We start from the raw sequence: 17,821 nt of genomic DNA on the forward strand, positions 1-17,821 counted from the left end.
ACATTTCTTGGGGAACAGTCCAGTCCTTATTTTTTGCTCAAAAGGGGATAAAATCTCCAGGGAATCCTGTCCCTGCACAGGGGGTGTGTCTGTGTGTGCTCGTGGGTCTCTAATTCCTGTCCCAGCTCTGGGAGCCAGTGCTGTCTTTGCAGAATTTCTTGCTTTGTCAGAGATTTTATTTTCTTCCAGCTCAGTGCAGACACTCAACAGGGACATTGTTTGAGGCTTATCACAAAATACACCTCCTCCCTCTGCCCAGCTCCCCAGCCTGCTCTGCCGAACCTTTTGATTCTCTCCCAGGAGGAGAAGGATAAATCACTGTAAATCTCTTTTAGTTGGTTAACATTTTACCATGAAGATCTTTACAACTGGGCTTTGTTTGCAGATATAATCTTAATTTGCATCTTCAGAATGTGCTGTTCTTTTGGCCTTTTTGGGGGAGGCTGAGCCTCTTTCTGCCCTGCTTCTTCAGGTGGAAATCCACGAGGTTTCCTTTGACTCCTGTCTGTAACTGAGAAGGGATTTCTGCCCTGTGTACAATAAAAATCCCTCCTCCCCTCCCGTGTCCCAGGAGTTGTTTTACTTCCCTTGAAGTTTGTTGCAGTTTCAGGTGTTTGTGGCTGTGCAGACCTTGCAGGGCAGGGAATTCCATGGGATTTATTTTCCTGCTGAACCACCTGGCAGGGAGATGGAAAACAGTTCCTGGACAGTAACACCTGTAGGCAAAGACCTTTTCTCCCTGTCTGAGCACCCAACACTCAAACCACAGTGGGATCCTTGGGATCCAGAGCAGATCCTGGTTTGTTGTCCCAAGTGAAACATTCCTGCTTGTCTGAGTCCCTGTGCCACAGCTGGGACTCTGCCTGGCCTCCAACATGGATTTCATTAATCTCCTTAGGGAAGTTCCAGGCTCTCTGCTAAGTCCTTAAGAACATTCAAGCTCCTTTCCTGGCCCTTCCTCAGCTCCCACCTGCAGTTTGCACCTTGCTCCATTTTCCTTTCAGTCATTCCAGGTGACTCCATGCTTTTAGCAGGGATACAGCAAGAAATTGTCTCTTTTCTTCTTTTTTTTTTTTAATTCAAGGAAAACACAAAAGCTTCCATTTTCATTGACAATGGGAAAACACTGCTTTGTCCCACACAGAACCACATTTCCACGCCCTTGTGTTCTGCTGTGCCCATTCCAATGTTGTTTTTGGACAAAGAGGACTCTTCCCACCACAGCTGGGTGAATCCAGCCAAGCTGGCAGCTGGTTTTGGGGTGCTGGTTTGTCTGGGGCTGCCTTTTCAGGGGGGATGGGGCTGTATATTCCCAGGATGATCTGGACAGTGAACTGGTTTTACTGGTTCCTGTCCCACTGCTGGTTTGTGTTCCCAGTATCCATAAACAGACCAGAGGAGCAACACCACATTTCTTGCTGAAACGGGGAAATTTCTGTGATTTCACAGAAATCCCTCTGCATTGACCTCCCACCTTCAGCTCTTGGCTTTTTCTCTTTTTATCCTTTCCTTGGCTCTTTTCCTGATTTGCAGAAGAGCAGGAATCTCTCAAGGCCAAAGGACTCTGTGGCAATTTTGCCCCACAGGAAAGAGCGTTTCCCTGTCAGCAGCTGCTTCCCATCTCTCCTTCCATGCCCTTTCCAAAGGAGGAGGCTGGAAGCTGCTTTCCTACTCAGCCTTTTTAAGTGCTTGAAGGTTGGCTCAGTGGAACTGAGCTGCTTGGGGTGCAGTTATTTTATTAATACAAAAATGAAACTTTTAAAAGCCTTTATGGGGCTGGAGATGAGTGGTTTGAAAAGTCCTGGATTTGGGTGTTGGTGTGTAAAACCTTCTATGTGGCCCCCAGATTACAGCTTGGAAATAATAGAAATAAATCAATTAAATAAATAATAACTTATTTAAATACTTCTAGAAATAACTTACATAATAGAAATAACTTAAAACATAGAGAGGATCAGAGTTTTTTTACTCCAGTATTATAAAAACAAGGTTTATTTTGATTTTCTTACTTTACCAGCTCTCTCAATTTGCTTTCTGTCCAACTGGGTATTTTTTGGCCATATTCCTGGGATATCTGGGACTGGATCATGGAGAAGGGTTGGACAGCAGATCTGAGGGGTATTTCTGCCCTGGATGTGACACAGAGGTCTGTGGGTATGTCCTCTCCATACCTGCCCCTTAAAAACTGACTGAGGTGTGGAATGGTCAAAAAATTCGGGTATTAAGGACAGCCTCATGCTTTTTACAGGTGAGGAAGTTGAGGAAAGGTTTTGATGTCAAAGAATTAGAAAAAACCATATCACAGATGTTTTACATGTATTTTTTTTTCCTGTGAATGATGCCTTGGGGTTTCTGAAGTGTTTCTGTCCTTGTGCAGCTGGAGCAGGGAGGTACAGCTCCAGCCCTTGCTGTGATCCCTCACCAGCAGCTCTGCTTGAAAACCTGGAATTGGGCCTTTGGGATTTAGAGAAATAGAATTTAACACTGATTTTATTGAATTGCTTTTGCTGAATTTATTGTCCCTTTCCCTGGCTGATCCCTGATGTGAAATTCCTGGTGTATGGTGCCTCCAGCAGCTGTCTGGTGGCAGCAGCATTTTTCTCCCTGACTCCTTTGGGCTGTCAGGGATGCAGAGCTGCATCTGCCAGAGCAGCGTGAGGTCAGTTAAGGACAGAGCAGGCAGGTTTAACTCCAGAGCAGAGCTTAGACTGGGCAGGAGGTTTGGGTTTAATTTGGGCTTTTTTTTTTTTTTTTTCAGAGAATCATGAAATTGTTTGGGTGGGAAGGGTCTTAAAACCCATCCAGTGCCACTCCTGCCATGGGGAGGGACACCTTCCACTATCCCAGGCTGCTCCAAGCCTGGGAGGAAAGGAAGAAGGAGTCAATTTTCCCTCCTTCTTTCTCAAGAATGGGATTCGTCACAAAAAAAAAAAAAAAAAAAGGCAGGGGAAAAAAATATGGGCAGGAAACTACCAAAATAACCACCAGGGAGAAAACCAGAGGCCGAAGGGGCACTTTCTAGCAAAAGGGATCTGATAAATGAAAGCAGCACCCAGATGTCTCAACCCCACAGTGCCAGACGTTGTCTTGCACCTGGAGTTCTAAAAATGGCATTTTAAGAGCCAAACTCTGCACTCTCAAGGTCTGAATCTTCCTTCTGGTACTTCCAGAACCCTCCCAGCAGAGTTCAGGATTTCCAGCCACAACATCACCTTTAAACAGCTTTTTACAGTGTTGGGGTGGGGGTGGCAGAGCTGGCTGGGATTGTCCCCTGGGACAGACCCTGGACAGGGGTGTCCAGGGAAGCTGTGGCTGCCCCTGGATCCCTGGAAGTGTCCAAGGCCAGGTTGGATGGGGCTTGGAGTACCCTGGGATGGTGGAAGGTGTCCCCCTGCCCATGGCAGAGGGTGGGATGGGATGAAATTTGAGGTCCCTTCCCACCCAAACCATTCCAAGATTCCATGGTCAGCCAAGGGCCTGGCCACAGCCTGGGACACGGGGCTGGAGCTGTGAGAGGAGTCCGGAGCCCAGAGCAGGGGGATGTTCCCCACCCAGCCCATGCCTGACTCCCGCCCTGGATCCTCCCTGGCAGCTGGAGCCCAGTCCAGCGGATAGGGAGCATCCCTCCCGGTGTGTCCCTGGGGCACAAGGGCTTGCAGGGACAGCACTCCCTTGCCCGGCCCCCTGCCATCCCAAATGCCACCGCCGGGAGTGCTTCTCCAGCGGGGAGCTTCGCAGGGAGGCTCCTTCCTCATCCTCGCGTTCCCGGAGCGTGGCAGCAGGGACAGGGAAGGGACAGGGCAGCTGGGACAGCTGCCACACCCTGCCCCTCCAACTCACAGCAGCCTCCTGCTGCAGATTCGTCAGGTGTCAAACGCTGCCGGGCTGATCCCACACAGTTGTGTTTTATGGGCCTCACTCCCTAATCCTGGAGTTCTCCAGCCCGAGGGGATGGAGGAGCTCTGCGGGAGCAGAGCTCAGTTCTGCTCACACAGTTGTTTCCTCTCCCTCTCTGCCCAGAAAAGTTTTGGCAATTGCAGGTTCAAGGGCAGAGTTGAGCCTGTTTGGGCTTTTGCTTTGGACAAGTGTGGAGCTGCTGTCCAAAAAGAAATAAAATAGCAACAAAAAAACCCCAAACCAAGCAAAGAACCAAACTGAAAGAACACCAGCCCAAAAATACAGAAGCTGTGGGGCAGTGACCTGCACTGCCTGTTTTGATAACTCTGACCTGGAGGCTTGGCCTTTAAGGATGGTGGGAGCTGTTGTTTGTTTAATACCAGTGTTAAGGATGTTTGCTGGACACTGGGGATGGAGGCTCAGCGCTGCCTTAACTCCTCAGGGTGGGAGTGTGCCTGGACGTTCCCAAAGCTGTTTAAGCCAAGGAGTTGAGAGTTGCAGTGTGTTCATTTTGGGGATCCGGGGTGAAATTCCAGGTGCTGAGCCGGATCAGGGTGAGGGAGCAGAGAGGGCTCTGCTTGCCCAGGGTGGGTTTTAAGGCAGCTGACCCAGGAGGCTCCGTTGGCTGCTCATTTTTCTGGGTGCAGCTATCCAGCAATGCAGACGGATTTAAGGGAGAGCAGTTAATGCTTTGGTATTTGTCCCTTTGCCTCTGTGTGTCCTTCCAGTCTCTGGTGGCAGCAGGAGCACTCATTGTGCCAGAGGTGGATCCAGGCAGTTGTTATCTCCATGGCTCTGTGTACACATGGACTTCTCCTGGCACTTTAAATCCATCCTTTCCCACTGCCTTTGGCTGCTGGGTTGGGATTAGTGTGCCTGTGGTGCTGGAGGGACAGGCAGGAGCATCTGCCCTCCCCAAATATTCCTGCACATCCAGCTTGGTGCCTCCATTAGCCCCTCTGGTGGCTCATTCAGATCCATCACAGGTTTTTATGAATGTGGACTGAACCTCTTGTGCAGACTTGAAAAGGAAAAACAAACTTATGGAAGTGGTTGGAAAACCCCTGGGTGCTTTGTTCAGGGCCTACACCTTGCTGTTCCTCTGCCTGGATGGGGATACACAAGGGGGAATTTTGGAATTGCCTTTTCCACTTCATTTCAAGGATCAAAAGGACCCTTTTTGTCCATCCAGGGGTTCTGCAGTGACTGGAGAGGCTCCTGGAGAGGCCTCACTCCAGAGCTCCCAATGCTGCCTCTGACTCTGCTGCCTTATTTCCCATCAGCAGATGTTCTGCCAGCACAGAGGGTGTGAAAATCAGGAGGTGTTTGTTTGGGAGGTTTTTTGGTGGCTCATCAGGATGCAGAGGAGGTGGGAAAGGTGACAGCACGTTGTGTGGCCTGAGTAGTGTCCTGGGGGAGCCCTGGAAAGCAATTGTAAAGTTGGAGTCATGAGGGGTGAGCCCAGGAGCCTTGGGGTCACCCTGAGGAGAAAAATGTCACAAATGTCTCTGGCAGAGCTCTCCACCCCTGGGAGCAGAGGATCTTTTCTGTGGAACAGGGGAAGGGACACAGCCTGTCCACAGCCAGTGCTTGGAGCCGGGCTGTGACCCGGGAGCTGTGGCTGCTCCTTGGATGCCCTCCCTGCTCCAGGGTTACAGCCCAGAAACACCTCTGCTGCTCAGGGGCTGCTGCTCAGGGGCTGCTGCTCAGGGCTGCCCCAAGCTGGGCTGGTCCCGGAGAGGAGCAGCCAGAAAGGAAGAACCCAGCAGCTCCTGTGGGTGCTCAGCTGTGCTTTCCAGGAGCTCCGAGTCCCCAGGGATGCTCTCCCAACCTGTCTCTCTCTTCTTTTCTGGACTCAGCCCCCTGAATTCTCGCTGCTTTTCCCAGGAAATGGCTCAGCAGCCGAGTGCATCTCCTCCTCTGGGGTTCTGGATACAGACACCCTGTGCTGAGGGCCCCATCTCTCCATGGCTGTGTTCCCTCTCCTCGCTGTTGGGGCAAGTTGAAAATATTTAATTACCCTGCAATGCTTTGTGCAGGAGAAGATTGCTGTGCTATTAAAACCAGACCAGGCATGACTGGGGAGCAAATGAACATTTTTGAAGGAAGGGCCTGAACACGCAGCGCCTCACACGGGTCCCTCCCGCAGCAGGGCCCCGGCTGACCCGGCACAATTACCGAAGTCTTGGCAGCTGGAGGAGCAGCAAATGGGCTTTGTGTCACAGCTCGTTACCTTAATTTGGTTAATTGTAGAGCAGAGTGCAGTGGAACAGCCGGTTCAAACCAGGCTCTGGCTCTCCGGGGTGCCGGGCACGGGCAGGGCCTGGGGAGAGCGCGTGGGAGCCAGGGCGGGCACAGCTCGGGATGAGCTCGGGATGAGCTTGGGATGCCCCAGAGGCTGTGCTTGGCAGCCTCACCTGCACATTTGTAACCCTTGGTTAGATCTAAAGGCTGCAGATCCAAAAGCCTGGGGGCTGGAATTGTTGAGGCTTGAAGGATGGAGTGTCTGGGAAGTTTTGCAGATGGTCCAGCACACCCTGGTCTGGTTGACAAGGTGGGGTTGGATCAAAGATCCAAATTAGGATCAAACCTAAATAATTCTGGGAATTTTTAGCAGGGCCTGTTGATGGCTTGAGGGGTAATGGTTTTAAACTGGAAGAGGGCAGGTTTAGATGAGGTATAAGGAAGACTTTTTTTATTATGACGATGGTGAGATATGGACACTCCTGGTTATTCAATTGTGTTCTGACATGTTGCTAAATCCATTTTACCCCGGGGCACAGAAATGGGAAGTTTAACAACTCACTGGGAGGTTTTGGGGAGATCCAACTTACTGAAGGTGAGGTGGGAAGGGCAGTGAGGTGTTGGCTGCCTCAGGGAAAGGAATGTTTGGCTTGAGAGGATTTTGCCTGTGACAGACAGAAGGAGGATTTGGGGAGAGCTGGTGTCCAGCTGTGGACAAGAAAATGGAGTGGTGCTTGTGCTGCTCCCACATGGGAGCATTCTCCTGGGTGGTGAAGGTGATGATCCATGGATCGGGGTGGGAGCATGGAGAGCCTGAGACCTTTGAGAAGAGACATCCTGAGGAGTGTTTGAAATGCCTGGAGAGCCTCCTGCTCTCCCAGTCCATCCCATACTGTGCTGTTCCAGTAGCTAATTACAGGCACTGTGAACGAAAAGTGTCTCTTATTCCCAGAACAAAAGGCCTGGAAAGAACCAGGCTGGTAATTATTCAGGAAGGGCAGAGAATGAGGTGGGGAAAGCTGAGCCCGAGGGGTGCAGCAGAATGTGATCCCCTGCATGCCCCTCCTGCTCAGCCCTTTGATTCACCTGGGCTAAACTGGGATTCTGGGCAGAACCTGCAAGGCAGAAATTGAGGTTAAACTCAGCCTGTTACCAGTCTCTGCATTTCCTGGCTCTGCTGTTGCACTCGGGTGTGTTTTTACAAAGGATTGGTGCATTTTGGGATGTTTTTACAAAGGATTGGTGCATTTTGCTGAGGAGGATCACGGGCTCCAGGGCATCAAAAACATCCAGCACATCCCAAGGGAGATGCAGGAAAGACCTTCCTGGTGCAAGGAGCTGCTGGGAAAGAGGTGACTCCAGCAGAGAACAGCAGTTGGGATTGGGATCGGGATCTGAGCAGGAGGAGCTTTGGGTTTCCCACTCTGGATGGATTCCCAGGCTGTGGATGAGCTGCTGCCGTGGGCCTGCTGCTCACAGCCACAGCAGCCCCCTGCAAGGAAAGGATGAGGATGGGTCAGGGAAGGAGGAGGAAAGAGGAGATGGGGCTCTCCCACACACACAGGGCAGCTCCATGGCACTGGCAGAGGTCTGGAGCAGCCCCACGAGTGACAGATGCTCTGGGAGGCCGATGGTGCTGCTGGGAAAAATCCCTCTTTCCCAGCACTGGGAAGATGAGTGGGAGGTGTTCCAGGGCCGGTGCATCCGCATTTGTCACCCAGCCTCTGCAGCAATGGCACAGGGGAGGGAGAATTTCCAGAGTGAGGCGAGAAGAAAGGCCATCCAGAGGGAAAATTCCTGCTGCTGGAGCATCCCTGTGCTTTTCCAGCAGCACCTCCTGGGTGCCCTGTGCAGAGGGATATGAAGGGTTAAGCTCCAGCCCCTGCTGACTGCCTTGTGATGCAGCTGCTGGGGTGATTAGGAGAGATCTGTGCCCTAAGAGGAATCACATGGGCTCCCCCAGGGCTCGCTGGGTGCAGAGGTGCCCCTCTGCATCCCACCACATTCCCTGCGCTCCAGGCTGGGAGCGTGGCTCTGCCATCCCTGTCCCACAGCCAGACCCCTGCATCAAAGACAGGGAACAAAACAACTGCAGAACACTTAAAAGCAAGATAAATAAACCTGGGGCTGCTCAGGGAGAGCTGGGACAAGAGGGACAATCAAATCTTCTATTTCGGGCATTTTCTTTCAAAAGCAGATCCACAACAGGAACTTTTGATCATCAGGCCCTAAAGAAGGTGACTTCTGATATCCAAACCCCCAGAACCTGACTTCCCTCAATCAAAGGGATTGCCACGGGCCTCTGCTTTATCAGGTGGCTGGTGGAACTGGAGGAAATCCTGGGTTTCTGGGGGTTTGGGTGGCTGGTGGAAGTGCAGGAAATCCTGGGGCTTTATCGAAGGCCAGCAGCCTCGAGTTGAGAGGACAATGTGACAATCTCTGTTTGCAAAGCATCTTCCAGCAGGAAGGTCCCCAGGATGTCTCTGGGACATCACCTTGGTGACAGCACGTTGCAGTGTGAGAAAGTTTGGAGGAGTCAGTCCTTGCTTGAGATGTGTTTTTGGGGGTCATTATTTGGGGATGAACCCAGCTGGACTGATCCCTGGAAAACTGGAGGGAAAACGTGCCCGTGCTCAGGATAACCCGAAGAGCAGCAGGGTGATAATTAAGATAATTAATCCTAAAGCAGCTCTTGCCTCCAGGTTTCTCTGGATGCCTTTGGGGTTCAGAGCCCGTGGCACTGAGCGGGGTTTGTGTCCTGCAGGTGATGTGGAAAACCTGACCCCTGAGAAATCCTTCGAGGGCACCAAGGTGGGCGTTGGGAACATCGTGCTGGCTCTGTACAGCGGCCTCTTTGCCTACGGAGGATGGTAAGGCACAGCCCTCTCTCTTCCTTCCACACTGAACTCAGTTCCAACTCCAATTCCAAACTGGAGCTCCTGATCATGCAATCATGGAATGCTTTGGGTTGGAAGGGACCTTCAGGATCATCCAGTCCAATGGGCAAGGACACCTCCCACTATCCCAGGTTGCTCCAAGCCCTGTCCAGCCTGGCCTTGGACATCAGCCATCCTAATTTTCCCCACAGGATCAGTCCCTGTGCCCCTCCTGGAATCCCCGTGCAGATGAGTTTAACTGAATGGCACTTATTTATGCCATGGAGTAACCAGAATTAACCCCTGTCCCTTTGAAATTGCAGGAATTACTTGAATTTTGTGACAGAAGAGATGATAAATCCCTACAGGTAGGTGTGAGTGCAGAGATGACTTCCCTGGGGGAAAAGCTGTTGTTTTGGGGAAGCCCCTTCCTTGTGTGTTTAACAGAGGAGGAAGCCAAGGTCTTTATCTGGAAAAAGAGAAAACAAGATGGATTAATGACCTTCCACCTCCCTGGAATCAGGGAAAGGGAACATTAATGCCTGTAGGAGCAGAGCTGTTGTTTTCCCTGCTCTCCCATGCCGTGTTATCAGCGCTGGGAGAAATCTCTGCTTCCTTGGCCTGACACCTCTGTGAGTTATGGGCCAGGAAAGAGCACTCAGGGCTTTATTGCTGCCTTGGTTAAACTCCCACTGAGCATTTGTGCTGCTCTCCGTGTGTTTGTGCTGCTCTCCGTGTGTTTGTGCTGCTCTCCTTGTGTTTGTCCCATGCTCTTCCCATCCTGTTGAGTGAGAGCTGCTTCCTGCTCTGCTCGTGCCTCTCGGGGTTATTTGGGGCCCTCAGCAGAGCAGGATGGTGCTGAGAAATCCCTTCGGCTCCTGGGAAGGTGCCTGGGAGCTGCTGAGAGCTGAGGCTTGGGGCCACTTGTGCAAGAGCCGGTCCTGGCTGACCGTGGGGGTGCTTTGTGCCTGCTGGGAAGCACAGGGTTGGATCTGCCCCTTCCCAGAGAAACATCAAAAAGGGGCTGCATTTTGCAATTATTTTCATGTCTGCTGGATGCAGTCGTGGTATTTGACTCTGCTCCTGCAGCTTGGAGCTCTGCTGGACCAATTAGAGTGGCACCAAGCAGGGTTTCCTTTTTCACGTTCCATTCTCAAATGAAGTTAAACTGTTGGGAAAGGCAAATTTGTACCAACGCAGGCTGGTCACAGACCCACTCAGCTGTGCCTGAACCCCTTTTCTTTGAGTTCCTCAGCCCAGCCAGCTGCACAGAGTTAGAGCCTAAAACTGCCCCTTGCACCCCTGAGGTTCCCATCTCCCACAGGAATACCCCCAGCACAAGGGAGCTCCTTTTCCCAGAGAGAATCCCTGTGCTGGTGCCACTGGGTATTTTAATTAATTGCCTCTGCAGGGATCCTGAATTCGTGCTCCTGCATGGAACCTCTCCATGAAAAAAGTCCCTTCTGCCCTAATCCTTCCCTCTCCATCTGCAGCCTCCAGGCTGTTCAGGGAATCATGGAGTCGTTAAGGTTGGAAAAGACCTTGAGACCATGAACCAGCCCCACCAGCATGGGCACTGTGAACCATGTCCTCAGGTGCCACATCCTCGTGTTGTCTGAGGGTTGGGGACTCCACCACGCCTTGGGTAGCCTGTTCCTGTGTGGATATCCCCTCTCCACGGGAGCAGCGTGTGCCTGGGCCACCGGCCACACGGAAAAGCCGGAGAACAGAGCAGCTTGAACAAAGCGAGCGAGCGCAGGGGGTGGCGATCCCTGGGATCAGCAGCTCCCTGCTCCCAGCTGCTCCAGGACAATGGATGTTTTTTTCCTAGAAACCTGCCTCTGGCTATCATCATCTCCCTGCCTGTCGTCACTCTGGTGTATGTGCTGACCAACTTGGCTTACTTCACCACGCTGAGCACGGAGCAGATGCTGATGTCCGAGGCCGTGGCTGTGGTAAGATCCTCGCTGCTCCAGCCTGACTCATCCCAGGGCAGGTGAAATCAGCCTTGGAATCACTGCACACATCTCCTGCTTTGTTCCAGACTGGTCAGGGCTGTTACAGAAACTCTGATGCTGAGCTGGAGATAAAGAGCAGCCGTGACGGGAGCAGGGAAGAACAGCATGATCCTGAGGGGATTATCCCGGGCAGCAGGGAGGGTGGCACTCGGTGCTGCTCTTCATTCTGAGCTAGGGAAGGTTGCTGCAGGCCTTGTGACTTCCCAGTGACTGCCCATCACTTACCAGAGCTCGATATTTATGGGGAAAGGTCACTCAGTCAACACTGAACTGGATTGTTCTCTCTCTGTGTCTCCCTTGTTTTAATTAAGAGAGAAAAATAATACTTCTATTAATTAAAATGCCAGTGTGGTCAGGAACCCTGATAGCTTCAGAAGGGAGCAGACCTTGCAGACTGAGCCTGACCAGGATTGTTCAGGGCTTCGGGGGGAATCTGCCAGCCCAGGATGAGCTGAGCCCCTCAGGTGACACTGCTCCATCCTTTGGGTTGGGACCGAGGCCCTGCTCCAGCCTCAGTCTGTGCTGCAGGGAATCCTGGAATGGTTTGGGTGGGAAGCGACCTGAAAGCCCATCCCATTCCATCCCCTGCTGTGGGCAGGGACACCTTCCACTATCCCATGTTTCTCCAAGCCCTGTCCATCCTGGCCTGGAACAGCAGAGGCTGGAAATCAATCCCATCTTGTTGGTGCAACGCCGCAGTGGAGCAGCACAGGCTCAGCCTGCGACAAAAAGCTGCAGGGCCAGGTCCCTGCGTGTCCCCAGGGCTGTGTCCCAGCTCCTGACTCAGCACTTGGCAGCAGCTGCTGTCTGAGTTTCCTCACAGTTTCCGTTTGGTCTTGAACTTTCTGATAGCTGTTGGACAAATGTTGTGTCCTGGCCCCGAAGGAAGGGCTGGCTGCTGATGGGTTTTAGCAATTCCACGATCTGCTTTTTCAGGAAAAGAGGAGCAGCACATGGGAATATGGGAAACTCCGTCACAGCTTCAGCACTGAGCTGTTTGAAATCTCATTTCTTGAGATTTCTCCAGATATTCTTTGTAGGTAGCTCTGAGTTTTTTGGGGCATTGTGGGTGTGAAATGTGTCTCGTTGTCCCCCATTTAGGATTTTGGGAACTACCACCTCGGTGTCATGTCCTGGATCATCCCTGTCTTTGTTGGCCTCTCGTGCTTTGGGTCTGTCAATGGATCTCTCTTCACTTCTTCCCGGTAGGTTCCTTGCTCAATCCTGTGGGTTTTGTTTACAAGCTGTGCTTAGTTCCTCTTCCTTTGGAGTTCTCCTCCAGAGGGTGGCTGTGGGCAGACACAAAGTCTGGAGGGCCTGGAGGCCATGTGGGAATGCAAGAAGACAAAGTCAGGCTTTAAAACCAGATTAAAGGCAACCTTTCAGTGCTCTTAATCTGCTGTTCCTCAGGCAAAGTTCTAGTGAGGTCAGTAAACCAGAACCAGACACAGCGCTCGGGGCTGATGAGAAAGTGGCTTTAATGAAAAGCAGAAAGTTGGGAGACTTCAGGGATGGGATGAGAATCCCTCGGGAAGGGGAGAAAGGCTGGGCAGGGGCAGGACTGAGATGGTTCCAGCTCTGACACATCCTTTCGTCTGGGGAGTCACTGAATTGCTGTCCCTGGAGAGCAGGATGTAAACCCATCCTTCCTGCATTCCTTGGCCATCTCCAGCCTCCCCTGTGAGTCAGGGGCCAGAGTTCCAGTCCTGGTGTTCCAGTCCTGCCTCGAGGCTGCCAGGGCTGAGCTCAGGCTGGCCCCACTTGTTCTGTGCTGAGCACAGAGCCCTGCAGGGGTGTGACTGCTCTGTGTTCCCTCTCTGTGTCCCCTCCCAGGCTGTTCTTCGTGGGATCCCGAGAGGGGCACCTGCCTTCCATCCTGTCCATGATCCATCCCCGGCTCCTCACCCCCGTCCCGTCCCTCGTGTTCACGGTGAGGCCCTGGGGCCGGGCTGGGGGGGATGGATCAGGGCTGGGATCCCATTGGAATGGAGCCACAGCCATTCCTGCATGTGCCTACAGGAGATGGACCCTCCTCTTCACGTCCTCATTGTCCACTTCCGTCTCGAATTCTCCCCATCCCTGGCAGTGTCCAAGGCCAGGTTGGACGGGGCTTGGAGCACCCTGGGATAGTGGAAGGTGTCCCTGCCCATGGCAGGGGGTTGGAACTAGAGGTCCCTTAAGCTTTGAGGGGTCCTTCCAACCCAAACCATTCCATGATCCTATGAAATGGTTCCAGGCACCAATTAAAAATGAGTTAAATAACTAAAAAATAGTCAATGGGATCCCTCTCCTGGCAGCTATTTCCTCTAAATCCCCCTGTTTAGTGCTGTAACATAGGTGGTTTTGCCTGCTTCCTTTCCTAATGGCCTTTTCCCTGGATTCAGTGTGTCATGACCCTGCTCTATGCCTTCTCCAACAACATCTTCTCAGTCATCAACTTCTTCAGCTTCTTCAACTGGCTGTGCGTGGCCCTGGCCATCATCGGGATGATGTGGCTGCGGTACAAGAAGCCAGAGCTGGAGAGGCCCATCAAGGTGAGAGCGGGGTGGGCGCTGCCAGGGTGGGTGGGTCCTTCCCAGATCCCCTCCCAGCACCAGGGGAGGCCCAGCTGCTGGTCCTGCATGGAAAAGGGGCTGGGATTGCAGGGAAGTGCTGTGTGCCACTAAAGGAGGTGTCCCTGCTGCTGAACCCCTGCAGGAGCACAAAGAGCTGCCTTGGGGACAGCACAGTGAGGGAGCTCTGGGTGACAGGGCCAGGGTGCTGTGGTGGCATCGTTTTCCAGGAGTAACACACTCCCCAGGGCCGATCCCAGGCTGTGGCTCTCAGTGTAACACTCTGTACCCCCCTGGAATTCCCCTAAAATAGTTTCCTGCTAAAGCAGCCGGCCCCATGCCAAGCTCTGTCCCTGGCGTCCTTGGCCAGCTTGGCAGCCCTGTGTCCCATCTGGGAGGAGGCCAAGATCCTGTCAGCCCCCCATGCTTCTCCCCCAGAGGCTGCTTTTCCCTCATCCCACAGCACACTTGGGTCCGTGCCAGGCAGCAGCACCCACAGGGAAGCAAATCCACGGGCCAGGACTGGCGCCTTCCCAAAAGGAATCTTTGGTGGGTGTTCCCTTAGGTTTTGGGGTTTTCTTCTCAAAGCTGGGCTGCTCTCATGGGTGCCCTGCTTGGAGTCCCCTGGGAAACTTGTGCTGTGCCTCTGTGGGGTTTGGTGCTGTTGGTGCAGATGACTTGGATAAGGAATTACGGGATTAGGGAACTGAGGTCCAAAACGGTGCTGAGAAAGGCTCTTGGCCATGGTGGAACAATCATTCCATCCCTCCCCAGGCTGGATAAACTCCTGGAGAGCCTCCCCTGCTCCCCTGACACATCTCCTGACCTGTCCCTTGCTCCCTGCTCAGGTGAACATCTGCCTGCCCATCTTCTTCATCCTGGCCTGCCTGTTCCTCATCGCCGTTTCCTTCTGGATGACGCCCAAGGAATGTGGGATCGGCTTTGCCATCATCCTCAGTGGGATCCCCATTTACTTCTTCGGGGTCTGGTGGCAAAACAAGCCCAAGTGGGTTCTCCAAGGCATCTGTGAGTATCTGCAGTCAGGAGCAGCTTTGGCTCCCAAGAAGTTTCCCAGTGCCGTGCTGCAGCTGGCAGTGCTGGCTCTCCTCCCTGTGGAAGTGGAGGAGCTTCCAAACTCCTGGCTCTGATCCATTTTTCTTTCACGGAAACAAGTTTATCCTGATGATTGCCATGTGTACCAAGCACCCAAAATGCATCCTGATTTGCAATTATGGCAAAGTTTGGTACCAATACCATGTTTTTTGGGGTTTTTAATCTTGGCAAACAGATTGTTAGGAGCAGAGCATAATTCCCTGCTCCTGGAAAAGCTCAGGGCCAAGCCTTTGCTCAGCAGAGAATCCCTTCCCAGTGGTGGAGGAAGGATTGAGGACAGCTGGCCTCCATTTGACTGCTGAAAATCCACAATTAGTCCTGATCCACGGCTTAGCCAGTGCTAACATTTGGGATCCAGGCAAAGCTTGCCTTGGCATCCCCCTGTGGCAGCGGAGCAGAGGGAAGGGAAGGTCCCTCGATGTGTTCTCTCAGGTTTATTTTTCAGGGATCTGCTCCAAGGTTTCCCACCAGCTGCCACAAGGCCAGGGTGTGTTTGGAGGGATGGAGAGGCCGTGCTTGGCACGCGGAACCTCTGCCTCAACCACCGAGGCCACAAAGTCAATCCCTGCTGTCCAAGTAACTGAACCCAGCGGCTCCTCCCCGCTCTCCTGCAAGGGGCTGACCTAGAAAAGCAGACAAGGAGAAGTGCCCAGCCTTAGCTGGGTGTTTTATGAGGAAGAAAAAGGCTTTCAGCAGCACTCAGCACTCGTTGTTCTTCTTTTCCCCCTGTCTCCCTCTCCCTCTCTCCCACACTCACTTTTTTATCCTGAGTTTAGGCTCAGTTCCTGGAAAAGCCATTTTTGCAATGCCTGGGTGGTAAATTACCATATTCATTGTTTTCTTCCACCAAAGGATTGTAAGGAGAATATTGAAAATATTCTGGGAACACAGTGATAATCCTGCAAACGTCCACTGAGAAGCACAGGAACTTTAAATGTGATTTATTAATCCACTGCAGATAATTTGATCACCTCCCACTGATCTGAGCCTCACTTGGTTGTGCTTAGAATTAGTTTGGCCAGGCAGGAATATTTTGTGATCTCCAACCAGAGTGGAGCAGCAGGGAGCAGAGGAGGGTTTGGATGGGTGGGATAATAAAATGACTTCAGTTGAGCACCTTTTCCTGGGAAGTCTGCACCTGGAATGTCCCTTGGCTCCCACCTGCCCTGGGCCAGGCAGTGGCCTCTGCCCCGTGTGCAGGCCAGGGGGCTTTGGGTGGGTTTGTCCTTCAGAAGAGGCTGTGGGCTCACTTGGCTTTCAGAATCAGAAGCAAAAGCTTCACCTTGGATTTTCCATGCCCATTCCTGACTCAGTTTTGGCTGCTCACACTCAGAGCATCCAGAATTAGGTCCCGTATCAGCAGGCAGGGAGAAGCTGTGCCCAGGAGTGGTGGGGCAGTGCGGAGTCCTCGCTGCAGGAGCAGGGCTCCTGGTGTGAGGTTTACATTTTGGGAATGGAGTAGGGAGTATCCATGGAATATTACAGGCCTTAAATTTTACTTGGACTCAGGGTGGGGAGGCAGAGGGCTCAGCCCTTCCCTCATGGACCCAGATTTCTGTTGGTAATCCGTGACCTTTCCTTTGCTTTCTCCGCAGTCTCCGCCACAGTCCTGTGCCAGAAACTGATGGAAGTGGTTCCTCAGGAATCCTAGGCAGGAAAAGCAGGGACATTGAGCTCGAGGAAACGCACAACGTGATTTTGAGATGACACAAGGATCCGACCCCTCACTCCCGAATCCCAGGCACCGGAGCGCCCCGCGGGAGCCGCTTCCCGCTGCCGCCACGGCCCCAAGGCTCTGCTTCGCCTCCTGCAGCCCCTCCAGCCCCGCCCAGCCTTGCAGCCCGGTGAGGAGAAGTTCTTGGTACGAGCACGAGCCAGGAGGATGAATTCCAAAGGGCAATTCCAGAGAGGTGCTGCCTGTGCCCTCTGTGTGTGTGAGGGCTGTGCTTGGCTCTGGGGGGCTCCTGTGCTTTGCCTCTGGGATCTGCTGGAGCCTGGTTGGAGTGGTCTGAGCGCCTGGGGGGGCTGGGGCTGCCACAGAGCCCTGGGGGGGACCTTGGCCTGGCCCAGGGGTGGGGTTGGGAAGCGGAGGTTTGCTGATGTTGCCTCATCCCCCCCCAAACTAAAACCCCCACGTGCTGCAGGACCCCACCTGGCAGCGGGACAAGGCAGAGCAGGACCAGTGACGTGGGGGGGCCTCATCCGAGTGGCACTGTGTTCCTCCCTAGAGCTCTGCCACCCTTTGGATTTGGATCACCACTCCCAGATCCAAGCCAGCTCCCTGCTGCTGAGCCAGTCCTCCAGGATGCTCTTCCCCACAATGCCCATTCCATGGCCCTGGGAATGAGCACTGAGGGGGGAGTTCCTGCTGAGAAGCCCTGGAACTGCACTCAGCAGAAGGCCAAGTCCTTGGCTTGCTCATTCCCTGCTTTTCTGTGCCAGGCTTTCATCCAGTGTGGGATGAGCAGCCTCGTGCTCTCCTCACAGCCCTGCTCAGGGAGCCGTGTTTGCCCCTAAACCATCTGCAGAGAGCCATAAAGGGTGGGATTCCCCTGGCACATTCCCTGGGGTCTCTCCGTGCGCTGCCTGGCGCTGTTCCCTTTGTCCTGCTGTGTGTGTCTCCTCTGGAATGTGCCATGGAGATGGGACCAACCGGCTCTGCGGTGTGGAGAAGGGCAGATGTCCTGGCTGGCTGGAGCCACCTCAGGCTGCTGGAGATCGTGGAATGGGGTGGAAAGAGACCTTAAAGCTCTTGGGCAGGGACACCTTCCACCATCCCAGGTTGCTCCAAGCCTGGCCGTGGACACTGCCAGGGATCCAGGGGCAGCCACAGCTGCTCTGGGCGCCCTGTGCCAGGGCCTCCCCACCTGTGAGAAATGAAAGTGAGTTCTGCTCTTAGGAGCAGCGCCTGGGCCTGATCCTCCCTCGTGCATCAGGTCTGGCCTGACGAGATCCCAGCACCACCCTCCCGTTCAGGAGCGATCCTGGAGCACAATCCGTGATCCACATGTGAAATCCTGGTTTGCTGTCGTGGGTGGTGCTGTCCCGTCCCTGAGCACTCCCGGAATTCCTGTAGTTCCCGAGTAGTCAGCATTGTCCCCTTAGGGACACGTTGCTTCCT

The 17,821-nt window shown here is 53.2% G+C and overlaps 1 protein-coding gene across 1 annotated transcript in view; it reads left to right on the forward strand.

Moving 5' to 3' along the window:
* Positions 1 to 16,957, forward strand: part of SLC7A5 (solute carrier family 7 member 5) — a 29,966-nt gene extending 13,009 nt beyond the window's left edge. The window contains exons 3-10 of the mRNA XM_032122132.1: positions 8,906 to 9,011; positions 9,341 to 9,385; positions 10,849 to 10,972; positions 12,137 to 12,240; positions 12,869 to 12,965; positions 13,420 to 13,569; positions 14,436 to 14,613; positions 16,296 to 16,957. Coding sequence (XP_031978023.1) covers positions 8,906 to 9,011; positions 9,341 to 9,385; positions 10,849 to 10,972; positions 12,137 to 12,240; positions 12,869 to 12,965; positions 13,420 to 13,569; positions 14,436 to 14,613; positions 16,296 to 16,351 — 860 coding nt within the window. The 3' untranslated portion in view covers positions 16,352 to 16,957. The remainder of the gene's footprint in view (positions 1 to 8,905; positions 9,012 to 9,340; positions 9,386 to 10,848; positions 10,973 to 12,136; positions 12,241 to 12,868; positions 12,966 to 13,419; positions 13,570 to 14,435; positions 14,614 to 16,295) is intronic.
* The last annotated feature ends 864 nt before the right edge of the window (positions 16,958 to 17,821 follow it).

This window comes from Corvus moneduloides, chromosome 12 (genome assembly GCF_009650955.1).
Source record: "Corvus moneduloides isolate bCorMon1 chromosome 12, bCorMon1.pri, whole genome shotgun sequence".
In the NCBI taxonomy this organism is placed as follows: domain Eukaryota; kingdom Metazoa; phylum Chordata; class Aves; order Passeriformes; family Corvidae; genus Corvus; species Corvus moneduloides.